This window comes from Penaeus vannamei, chromosome 41, assembly GCF_042767895.1.
Source record: "Penaeus vannamei isolate JL-2024 chromosome 41, ASM4276789v1, whole genome shotgun sequence".
Classification (NCBI taxonomy): Eukaryota; Metazoa; Arthropoda; class Malacostraca; order Decapoda; family Penaeidae; genus Penaeus; species Penaeus vannamei.
The window spans coordinates 9,138,414-9,150,913 of record NC_091589.1 but is presented as its reverse complement, the minus strand read 5'-3'; the positions used below and the strand labels follow the sequence as shown (position 1 = coordinate 9,150,913).

Below are 12,500 nucleotides of genomic sequence, written 5' to 3'. Positions count from 1 at the left end.
GGGTACTACCGCTCATCATATTACAAATGTTCTGAAATGCAAATGATTAGTAGCTGATCTTGTAGGTATATATGCTAACTTTTTTATTCACTCACTAGAATATTAAAAGATGTCATAGTTTTATTGACAAAGTGGCAGTGGCTTCATTCTAATGATTTTAGAGACACTTGGAGCAGGGCTTCTTTAATTTGGTTGTCAAAAAGAAGGAAAGAAGACTCCAGGCATTCTTGTTTTTCTATTTACTTATTTCCTTTCTCTCTGCCTGTAAGGAATCTTTGCATTTTCCCCCCTGTCATTTCTTTGTAGCTATATTCTGTAGAGATATGAGAATGACCCAGATTTAATTTCTTTCATTATACCTTGTAAATTTTGAAAGGAATTACCTTTTTTTCTATTTATCCTCTTAGACCTTATGCAAATACTTTACTTCATTATTTTCAGTATTTCTTGGTGTTTTTAAATATGATTTATATATTACCGATTTAAATCATTGATTACTATAACCACACATAACATTCACTTCAGAAGGTCAGGACAGAAATATGTTTCCTTACAGCAATCTGGTGAAGGGCCAAGGAAGAGGGCTTCAACGGGAACTGAAATGGGAAGCCGCGAGCGAGGAAGCAGCGAGTCATCGACACGCAGCGAACGCTCGGACACAGTCAGCCAAGGGGACGACACCACCAGCCAAAAGTCTGACCCATCACCTCTGGTCAGTTTCCCTTGAGTCCCATTGAGGGTATCTTCTTGTTTGCTTATTTTTTTTTGATAGGTTTACTTTTTTATCTTTTGTTTTAAATGTTTTTTTTCTTCTTCTTCTTCTTCTTCTTCTTCTGTATTGATTTAATTAAGATGTGTGTGAGTTAAGATGATCAATTTCTAAGAAAAAAAAAATGGTGAGTTACTTGCTATCCAGTAAAGCTTGATTACTTTAAGTGTGGTAAATATGATTGGACATGTATAATTACTGCGGGATTTACACCCAATATTCTCTGAACTCATTGGCCTGTTCAGTTTTATTTAACAGAAAAAATTATTTATCAAAGGTGATTTGGTCTCTTATTCTGCTATGGAAAGGATGGAAAATATGGCTTGTGCAATGTGATTTGCAAAAATACACAAAGCCTGTAATAGTCACGATTTTGTAGAATCTTGGAGAGATTTTGTGGTAAATAGAAAACACTGTTTGAGTAAGGATTAGTAGATTACTATGGCCCATGTCGTATACATAGCAAGTTACGTATTACATGTGCAGCCTCTTTGTAGCAGTGCAGTCATACCTCAGAAATTTTTGAGTCTTTGCATTGAAAGTATATATTTGTAAAGGTAATGATAACTTTGATACATTGATATAGCACTAATGTCACTATCTCATACAGCCACCAGTATAAATGGTGCGGCTGATTATTTTTGCAGAAACAAAAGCATTGAAAATTGGTACTTAAACATAATTTCAACTATTCCTGGCCAAGCACCTGCCAGCCAAAGCATCATTTGTTCAGGTACAACTGACTTTTATTCTGTTCATAGTTCCATTTGCACTCTTGGGTGCACATCCACTTTCATTACATAAATAGTATTGCTGACAAGCCATCCCCTATTTTTTTTAAAGCTGGATATTGCACCACTGCTAGTTTAGAAAGTCCATCTGCAAGCTTGTGAAATGTTGCAGTTAAAATTGGTGCCATACCAACTGCTGCCAGTGCTGCTATGATAAAATTTTGAAACGAGTATGATTCTGCTATTACGTACAGCCATTTAACCACAAACCACATAACAAGCAGTACCAATACACACTTTACTGAAAGAAAATTTGTAGACCTGCAAATTTAAGAGCTTCCTACTCTTGAGATATTCCGAAAATTTATGAACCTTATGTATTCATTCCTGTTTTTGCATTTCTTATTTTTATTAAGAAGTTCCTACCCAAAAATATTGACTGCTGGTTTTGCACTGGGTTCAGCTGCTTGGATCTTTTCTTCTTTGTTTACCAATACTCTCTCTAAAATAAATGTGACCATACACAGAGGTATATATTTTGGTAATTGTTTTTCTTGCTTTAAAAATATTAGTTTTCATTTTTTTATTTATGGAAGATATAGATAAGATACATATTCCCATGTTTATCACTAGACAATACTGATTCTGTAGATAGGCAATTAAATGCACACATTGCTTATTGTGATTCATATTGTTATTATCTCTTGTGATTTATGTATCTGCAGTTGATTGTGACTTTGGTGGCATTATAAAGCACATATTTGTATTTTTAACCATGCTACTCCTGTTTGGTGTTGGGCGTTGATCTTATTTCTCTGTCTCCTTTTTTTCCCTTCATGCTGACTCACAGAAATTGGAATATTTGAATCTCGTAAGTACTTATTGATGTCTTGTGTTTGCATGCTTGATTGATGCACTGCAAGCTCCCGAAGTTTTCTTTCCCGGATGTGTGAGTGCGTGACTTATCTTATTGATGCTGTTGTGCATGGTTATAATGCCATTTCTGTTTATTAATGTTACTTTCTTTTGTGAACCTTCAAGTGCTTAGTGTATCTGTGTAATAAAGATTTTCTATTTAGATGAAAATAGTATAATTTCTTTTGGGAAATGTTGTTGACTAAAATATCACTTTCAGGATAATTATGCCACATGCATATAACAGTAGATGGAAAAGCAGTGGTCTTTGCAGTCTTTGAATTAGTTTGTTTTATAGTATTACACCCATAGTGTAAGGGAAATATTATTCATTGGTATTCAGGCCAAGATTCAAACACGCGTCCTCATTTCAAAAGAGTCTATTCTTCTAAAGGTACATTTAACAGCACTTGAATGTGTTGGAGACGAACATATGGCCTTGCTTGATGTTAGATACGATGATATGACAGTATGATGGTATGATGCTACGACATCATACCATCGTAGCGTCATACCGTCATACTGTCATACTGTCATACTGTCATATCGTCGTATCTAACATCAAGCAAGGCCATATGTTCGTCTCCAACACATTCAGGTGCTGTTAAATGTATCTTTAGAAGAATAGACTTTTGAAATGAAGACGCGTGTTTGAATCTTGGCCTGAATACCAATGAACAATATTCCCCTTACACTATGGGTGTAATATATAGATATATAACTACTACAGTTCAACAAAATGGGAAAAAATATCTTCAGCAATATGCTTAGACCATTTATTTAATGAGCTTTATTTTCAGCTTGCTAAGTTATTGTTGACTTCAGCTTTGTATTGAACTTTTCAAATACATAAGACTGATGTAAGGCTGAACTGCTTTATAGATTGTGTGATTTCTTACCCTGTTTATAGGTACTCATTTTTGAAAAGGATTAAGATAATGTTATGTACAACTGATTTTTTTTTTTCGATATTGCAGTATAACCTTTATAAAGAATATATGCTTCTTCCTGCTTATTGCTGAAACTACTTCAACCTTATTCTTTGACTTTCTTAACAACTGCTAATGACGGCAATAGTTTTTGAGAATCACTGACAACTTTGTGACTGACCTTCATTTGCCTGTTATGATAAGAGAGTGCGCACCTAAAAAGCACCCATTCTTGTGTGGATTAACGCATGTCAACATCTGCTAAGGGATGGAATATCCACCCTACGTACAGACTTCATGGACGACTTAATTGTAGACAGGTTTTTCTATTTTGTATGTGTGTGTGTGTTTCTAGGCTATGATTTATTCAGCTGTTTTTGACTGTTTGCTGATTATGTGATTTTTGTTCCAGCGTTAGAGGGAATCAAAGTAAACATGGGTTTTGTAAACAAGAAATGTAGTTCCAAAGACTGTATCTCATGTTATAATTCAAGGAAAAATCTGCAGAATTTTGATCCAAGGATAATATTAGGTAGATAGTATTAGGATACGTACTTCTTATCTTTGATGTAAAGATTACCTTTACTTTTTTTGTGCATGCTGTGACACTCATTTTCATTTTCATTGGAAACTAATTAAATGAAAATAATTTTTATCTGAGAAGGTGATCTTACATCTTGGTATGTACTTCAAATAAAGAGGAATGTAGGATTTAGCTTGTACAATTTCAAGTTCTTAATATGGTTATTAGTATTGTTTGTAGAGTGAGAAAAAGGAGAGAAAAAAGGTGTACAATAAAGAAAGAAAGATTTTTAGGATATTTTTATGGAATAGAAATTAATTGCTGGACCTTGTATTACTGTATTAGTATTTGTGTAATAGGTTTGATGTGTGTTTGTATATGTGTTTTAGATTTTTTTGTTTGTATTACAAACATGTAATCAAAAATTATGAAACTTATCTTTAGATTCTTTATCCTGTGCTTGAATTTAAAGTAGGTGATCTGGAAATGAATAATTTCTGGTAACCCTTATAAAAAAATTTATTCAGATTCATATACATTCTCAATCTCATCTGTGTTATAGGCTACCCCGCAGCTTGCGTCAAAACGCAAGAGTCTCCATGGAAGAAAGTTGAGGCCACAGAGTGTTGTAGGTGAGTATATTTTTATTTAATAAGAATAAGATGGTAAATTTGGTCTTATATATTTCATAACATCTTGTATGGTAGTTTGAGCATGCTTGCCTACTCAGCTTGAATACATCTTATATAATTGTAACAAATAGTGTAGTTTTATGCAGAAATATTTTCTCATGCTTTGATTGCATGATGGTGATCAGTTTGCAGACTTATAGCATGAATAGAACTTTTGCTTTTCACTTGATTTCAGTGCAGTTTTATCTCTGGAAGCATTGGTAGAGCTTGTAGATATACATCCCTAATTTGCTTGATTCCCATTTACCACTAATCTTATAATTTGCATGACCCAAGGGTACAATGATAGCGTACAGTGATGAGGCTTTTTCTTATCTGAATGCATGCTGATACTTTGGATTGCTCCTGTTCTTCCAGATTATGCTGATATTCAGGCGGCCTTGAAACACCGAACTTCAGTCAGTCGATCTAGTGCAGAAAATTTCTTGAGTGACGGAAGTAGTACTTTTAGCACAGACATTTTATGCGGGTCATCAGAGAGTCTAGATATGGACACTGTCATACACTGGGGCAAGGATGACAATCAAAGATACAGGGGGGAGCTACTGATGTCTCGTCCTCAATCTTCCTCATTTGAACTCAGTCAAAAATCACAAGAATTATCTCACAGCAAACACATGTCTACGGGTACGTCATGTGAAATTAAGGTTGTTGTGATTACAGAAACAGGGTCCATAGAAACATGGTGTCTGGTTGTTTGTGATATTTGACATATTCTTTTATTATTCTAGAAATTTAATTGACAAGATTTTTCTTGATAAGATTTAAGAAAAGGAATTAGATTAAAAAGATTCAGTTTCTAACAATAGAAGGAATGTATATTGAAGCCAGCATAGCTAATTAAAATTAACGGAACTGAAATATTTCAACCATATTCTAAGTCGCACACACTAGGCCCACAACAGTCCTTTACTAGACCAAGGCCTTGATGCATATTCTAAAACAAAATGTTAGTTGATGATTTCATTGGTAGTGTAGGAGGCAATTTGATTTTAGAAAACTTGCTGCTGACTCAGGTTTCAAGTGGTTATGTTGTCCGTTGTATAAATCTTAGTGAATGATTGAGTGATTTCTCATACATTATAGTATTATTTTCAGCTAGATATGTATATAATTAAGTAATAGGTGCTTGTTTTGTAGAATTGTTGTGGGATTACCTTAAAGTGATATTCCAAGTTATGGGAGTTATTGTTTGGTGAACTAATGCACCGCATCTGCATCAGATTGCAAGACAGCACATCCTTTACATCATCAAGGTTGCCAGTTTTTGAAAAAAGCTGATTGTATTTGATAATGTAATCTCTATATATACTGACAGAATTAGCTTCAAAAGTGGAATCGTTGGAAGTTTTATGTGGTGACTATTTGTGTTGAGCACTTTTTAGAGTTGGCATCCCTAGTCAAATTAGCAGCCTGGTCAATTCAGGGACTTCCTAAACTCCATCCCGCACCACTTGCATTATGAGCCTAGATCTAGTGTAGGACTGGTGTGCGAGACCTAGAATATGGTTGTGTATCATACATTGATAGATTATGGGTATTGCTGTTATCACATTAGCATTATAAATAGAAAATTGCACTAACTCTTGATATTCTCATCACCTGTATTGGCTTAATTGTAGATCAAAGCTTTAGTACAAAATGTATATATAACAAGAACTGTTAGAATAGTTAGATACTCAATGTTTTTATATGTAAACATATGGTGTATAGTAGTCCTTTGAATATAATAGTTTTAGTATTTTAGTTACTTGAATAATTTTCAAGAATTCATTCAGTACCATGAACTTGATTTATCAAAATTTAGTGTTATTAAACAACTCAATCACAACTAGAAGAACAGAGAGTTTAGAATAGGTATTCATAATTCCAGAGAAATATGCAAAGAAGACCATCCACTCAGTCTTTTTTCTTTCTTTAGCTTGCATGATTGAATGATTCCATATTCTCCCCCTCTATTAAAAGACCAAGAAATTCCATATACAGAGAATGCATGGTTTAGTGTATAGACCTTAAGATATTTTCTGCTTGTTTGTCTGTCCCTGTCTCTGCTCATGTCTTGCAGTCTTTTTAAAGGGTGTTAAACAGTGAATGATGAAGGGTAAAGAGGTTTGTGTAAAGGAAAGTGACTGTAATGTTCATTTGGATTGGAATTTAAATCCTGTAATCTTTTAGTAGATGAAGATTGTTGCAAGAAAAATATGTAGGTGAATGAAAGCATAAAGTTTGCATTTATAGTGCTCTTCAGCAAACAGTTTAATAGAAATTTAAAAAGTGTGTTGTATTTACACATGTGACAAAGTTTTATGCTCTATTATATTACAATATCTACATTATGGTATTCATGTCTCTGTAATTAGATTTTCAATGTATAGCAGTTGCAGTGTTTTAATGCAGTATGTGATTAGTTTATTTTTCAAGATTTAATTCCTCAGTGCAATATGGAAGAGAAGAGAAAGAATCAGTCTAATAGATTTTTTTATGTCAAATTTTATTTCACGGGAAGAAAACCCTTCAGTCACTTGACTAACTTCAAGTCACTAATCAGTTTAACACCCAAAAATGTCATCCATTTTCTAGTGCGAATGTGGAGAGGTCAGGTAGTCTGACTAGAAGAGGTTGACTCTCCTAGAGCTTGTTTGTTGGTTTGATGCATGCAGTATGTTTTCAGGCATTATAAGTGGTTTGACTGAGGTAGACAGCAGTCAGTCCAGGCGTGCAGTCAAGTCTGTTACATTGCCCAACTATAGCAAGGAAAAGGGTAGGCTGCCGTGACTTAGTTTTCAATGTATTTTTATCAATATCCTTATTTATTCTTTAGAATTTACATTTAGTTTTGTTTTTTTACTTGACCTTCCTGTTTCTTTACTTGCAATTGTAAGTAATTAATCTTGATTGTTTTTTTCATATTTAGTTTCCTTAATGTATTTCTTCCTATCAAGTGCTTTTAGTTTTCTGTCATCTTTATTTAATCATTCAAACACACATTCATGCACATGAACATACACTTCTTCAAGTAAAACTGCGCATGTACACAACACTCAAACCCACCCATTCACCCCAACACCCAGACACCCATCCACTTCCTCACATTCACACCCAACCTACCCACACCCTACACACCACACCCCACCTCTCCCCCACCTCTCACCCCCTCCTCTCACCCCCACCTCTCACCCCCCCCCCCAGCTCCCCACAAATTGTACACATCTTGTTTTGAATTTCCTTTACTGCCTTGTTTTTTTTACTGTTCCCTTCATGATTATTAGTTTGTAAGAGTAAAAAAAAGGGGAGTAGTAACTGCAATTTTAAAGAAATATTCTTTACTTATTTATGTCATATTCTTTGCTTTTTTTGGTGATTTTTGAATTTATTGATTACCTTTTGCTGCTTTCTTAATTTTCTTTTAAGGAGCTTTGTAATTTTAAAAAGTGATTAAAGACCCATTAAATTTTCTATACACATACATAATGCACGTACACACCAAAAAATCGGGCTCTACAGCTCACTGAAATCTCATTCCTTGGTCAAACAGCTGAGTCATTAGACAGTGTGTCGGAGTTGCCAAGCAGCTGTGGACAACTGCAGCATCTGGGCAAGGCCAGACCTCGAAGAGTGAAGACCAGAGCCCCAACCAGACCCATGGGCAGAGCTGATCTAGTCGAGGAAGACCATGACATTTCCGAGGGCGTTGACACCTTCTTCAGGCCTGGGTCGTCAACACCCACAACGCCCCTCATCTCCCCTGACTCAGAGAACAGGTTAGTATGAAATGAAGTCTGTTGTGAAAGAGCCATCTTGTGCATACAACATATAAAATGATATGAGAATGGAGTTGTGATTTTTCTTTTTGTGTCTCTCTCTCGTGCCTCCCCTCTCCTCTCTCTCTTGCCTCTCCTCTCCTCTCTCTCTTGCCTCTCCTCTCCTCTCTCTCCTCTATCTCTTGCCTCTCCTCTCCTCTCTCTCTTGCCTCTCCTCTCCTCTTTCTTCTACTCACCTCATCTCTCTCTCTCTCTGCTGTTCCCATTTCAATTCTCTTTTCTTTTCTCTTATCTCCTCTCTCTCCTCTCTTCTCTTCTCTTCTCTTGTGTGTCTCCTCTCTTTTCTTCTCTCTTCTCTGTTCTTCTCTTTTCTCTTCTTTTATCCTTTTTTATGGCATTGTGCAATTTACTTAAGCCAGCTGTAAGGAAATTCTGTTGGTGCGTGTATTTAGACTATGTTTGTATTTAAAGCCAGACCGGAGTTAGCCAGGACTCTCAGTAAGTTGATGAAGCTAATGAAAAATAAGTTTTATGTTTATTTTTATGCTTCTCTTACACATGCATTTACATAAATACGAACCCCTGCACACACAGACACACATTGACAATAACATACAGACACTCTTTTGGTTATGAAGTAGTTAGTCTTCTCTTCCTTGGAGGCATTATCAGTAAGCACATCCCACGCTCACTGTAATGTGAAAGAAGTAAGCCGTCACATTGTGTGTGAGGATGTATTGGTATGGTTACCTGAGGGATGGTTAGAATACTCTAGGAATCTGTATATTTAACCAAATGTTTTGTTGTTGTTGATTTTGTATATATTTATTGGCATTCCGAAATTTTAAAAGACAGTTAATTTATTGTGGGAAATGGAGTACCTGTATTTGACTTTGAAAGTTAACAAAAATTGGTTTGTGTCAGATATTTTCATAAATGTACCATGTGTTTGTGTATATGGAAGAGAGTTAGTGAGTAATGGGTGAGAATGGGAAAGTGGATGCATATGAATGTATATATGCAATATATTAGTATACTTGGATTGAAAGAGAATGAGAGAGTGCATGTGTGTATGCATGTTTTCACACTTGCACATGAACATATTTACATTTACAGTCTTGCAAGACCCATCCACTGGTTTTATTACTGAGAGGTAATTTAAAAAGATAGTTCTCTTCTTGTTACTTGCTTCCTCTTCATTGATATGAAGTTACATAAGTGGCTAAATAAAAGTGAAAGTATTGTGCTACTATCTTGGAAACAGTGAATGGGTTACTTACAAAATAGATTTTTTTTTTTATATAGAAATTTTAAACTCATTGCTTGATATTGCTTTTACATTATAGTAATGCTTGGACAATGCATGTATTGAAGAGATTATATATATATCTATAAATATCTTTTCACATTTGCATTACCATCATATAGGGTCCAAAACCATACATTAAACATACCCCTTCAACCCCTGCCCTTTACAGCCCACGGCTACTCAAATATGGCTCCACCTCCTCTGTTGAGAGCTCCCCCCATACGGGCGGAGCGAGAACTGGCAGTGAGAGAGGCAGCATTGAGTCGCTCACGCGGTCAGACTCGCTGGCGCGGTCGGAGTCAGACGTGACGAGGGAGAGCCCACGGCCACGCACCAAGTCTCGAGATACAGAGGAGGAAGATGAGATGGAAGATGAGGACCAAAGCATAGACGAGAAGAGGTAACTGAAAGAACATGTGATAGAAAGAGTTGTCTTGCTTTTATAAGTATATGGTGACTTTATAAGAAATGAACGTCAAAATTGAATTATTATGGATAGATTTTATGACAGATTTGAGGAAAGAAATATGGGAAATGATAAAGTTCTTTTTCTTGTACTGTATATGCATATATTCTTTTTTATTTTAGATCTTATTACATATTTCAAGTAAAACCAAAGAAAGAAAAATTATTTGCATCTATATAATATCTATTCAATTAGCCGCAGTGTAACCAGCTTGATTGGAAGACGAGCCAATGAACCGATGTTGAAGAGATCACCAGATATGAGCGCAAGAAAAGCCTCGACATCATCAAACATCAGTTCTATGGATGGTTTGTAAACTGCTTGGTTATGCTGTCTTCTGTATTTTATTTTAGATTTTCTGATTCCATAGTTAGGGGATTAGATTACATTTACAGGAAACATTGAGAAGAAGTAATTTGTAAAGAAAAATATTCTTATGTAGACCACTTTTCCTGTGAAAAAAGAGAATAATAATCCTTACCAAGAAGCAGAAATTGTTGATCTAGCCCCTTTGCTCTCTCCCAATCAGACAAAAGCCGCAGTGAGGAAGACGGGAAGGAAGATTCTCCTCCAAGGAAAGTAGCTGGTTTGCCCAAGTTTGGGATGGGCATTGGAGGAAACATCTTGGCAGAGATGAAGATGATGCAGGAGAAGAGAACGTCTGTCTTACCAAAGGTAAGCTTGAATCATGCTTGGGTGGATGGGTATATGCATGAGTGTGGGTGTGTGCAGACATGTGCGCATTTAGAATATATATGTGTATATCTGTGTGTTTGGTTTTGGGTGCGGTTCAAGAGGGATTTTTTTGTAAAAAGCAGAAAACTCCTGATCCCACAGGATGAAGACAAGGATCGTGATGAGAGAAAGGAAAACCCTTCAAGCAGCTTGCTCGCAGGTGTGAGGCTGCGGTCCACAGGCCTCGCAGACAGCCTAAAGTCTCCCACCAATGGCTTTCCAAGAGGATCCAGCGGCAGCAAATCTCCAAACTGTAATAGGGATTCGGTTATTGAAAACGCAGGTATTGATGGATGATTTCTAGTTCTTTTCTGCAGCTGTGTTTGTGATTGACTGATAATTAAGAGCTTTTAAGTCCCTGTCAACTGACCTTTATTGATTTATTTAAATAGTTTTGAAGTTTTATTTTGTATAGGAAATGATATCCTGAATGATAATTAAGCAGAGATTAGTATAGAATAGTAATGCAGATAAGCTGTCGGCAATTCAATAAAGCGATAAATTCACATTAGTAAAAGAAAAAGTTAACTATGGAAGACATGTAAAATGGAGTTTTTTGCTCCTTCTGTTTATAGTTTCAGTAACTCAAAGTATCATGGGTCAAAATGAATACAAAATTAATGTGAATTTGAGCTCAGAATGGTCGACATATATTAGCTGTTGCGCATCTAAAAATTCTAAGTTGCTTTGTCTTGCCGAGTTGCCTGGCCATTGTTCTAAGTGCTTCTGAAGTATGTGCACCCGAGTTGGAATGATGATAGATTTTTAAGTTCTTATCCTTTTTGTCATCCTGGAAGGTTTCAGATTTATTATTAAAAGAAAAAATAGAATTAAAAAAAAGTCCCTCAGTTCTGGATAGAGTTCTTTTGTTTATAAATAGGCTTTACAATTATGTTTTATTTTTAATTTTTCTTTGAAACAAATTTAAATGAGAACTTAATGCTTTATATAATTAGATATGCATCTTACAGATTTAAATTGAGCATGGACTGACTAAACAGACATGTTCATTGACTGTGAAATTGCTTGTAGCACTTTTGTTTATATTCTCTTGTTTAGTTTGATTTATTTTCCTTTGTTTGTTTCTACTCAGATAATAAATGGCTTTCCAAAAGGAGCAAAGTGCCACAAGCATATTGTATGCATTTGTTTGATGCTTGAGAACTTGTGAATTCCTTTTGTTATGAAAGTATAAACAAAATCATGCAAAATATGTTCTGTATTAAAGTTCAGCTCAAAAAAAAAAATCATAGTTTGGTCAGTTTTGATTTGGAGAATAGCTATTACATATCTAATAAAACGTCTGAGAGAGGCACGTATACTTGCATGTATACACACACGTTCCGTCAATGACTCAGGATTTGCATTTGCATCCTCACCTGCTCAGTCCATTGATAAATTTACTGATTCATTGATATATTACTTCATTCATCCATTCACCCTCTCACTCACTCACTCACTCACCTACATTTTTTTTTACTTCACGACACACAGAGAGTTAACCATCAAAACTGACTGAGCTTAGACTGGTGTAACGCACTCTTTTGTCATTTGTTTTGCCTGGCTTCTCTGTTTTATTTGACCGTATGCATATGTGTGGGGCTCTCTCCAGGACCCAGCCCGAACACCAAGCCTGTGATCGCCGCCCTCAAACCTAAGCCCCCTCCCCC

General features: G+C 35.7%; 1 protein-coding gene across 22 annotated transcripts in view; it reads left to right on the top strand.

Annotated features, from left to right (window-relative positions):
- Window positions 1-12,500, top strand: part of LOC113828500 (F-actin-uncapping protein LRRC16A-like) — a 114,347-nt gene that overhangs the window by 83,002 nt on the left and 18,845 nt on the right. For 5 of the 22 annotated variants that reach the window (XM_070118187.1, XM_070118186.1, XM_070118189.1 and 2 more), the window contains 11 exons: window positions 557-712; window positions 2,351-2,371; window positions 4,430-4,499; window positions 4,917-5,186; window positions 7,231-7,320; window positions 8,095-8,320; window positions 9,799-10,029; window positions 10,291-10,403; window positions 10,625-10,770; window positions 10,933-11,113; window positions 12,443-12,500. The exon at window positions 12,443-12,500 is cut by the window's right edge and continues 53 nt beyond it. In XM_070118187.1, coding sequence (XP_069974288.1) covers window positions 557-712; window positions 2,351-2,371; window positions 4,430-4,499; window positions 4,917-5,186; window positions 7,231-7,320; window positions 8,095-8,320; window positions 9,799-10,029; window positions 10,291-10,403; window positions 10,625-10,770; window positions 10,933-11,113; window positions 12,443-12,500 — 1,562 coding nt within the window. The remainder of the gene's footprint in view (window positions 1-556; window positions 713-2,350; window positions 2,372-4,429; window positions 4,500-4,916; window positions 5,187-7,230; window positions 7,321-8,094; window positions 8,321-9,798; window positions 10,030-10,290; window positions 10,404-10,624; window positions 10,771-10,932; window positions 11,114-12,442) is intronic. The other 17 variants (XM_070118188.1, XM_070118191.1, XM_070118192.1 and 14 more) reach the window with 8 other exon arrangements.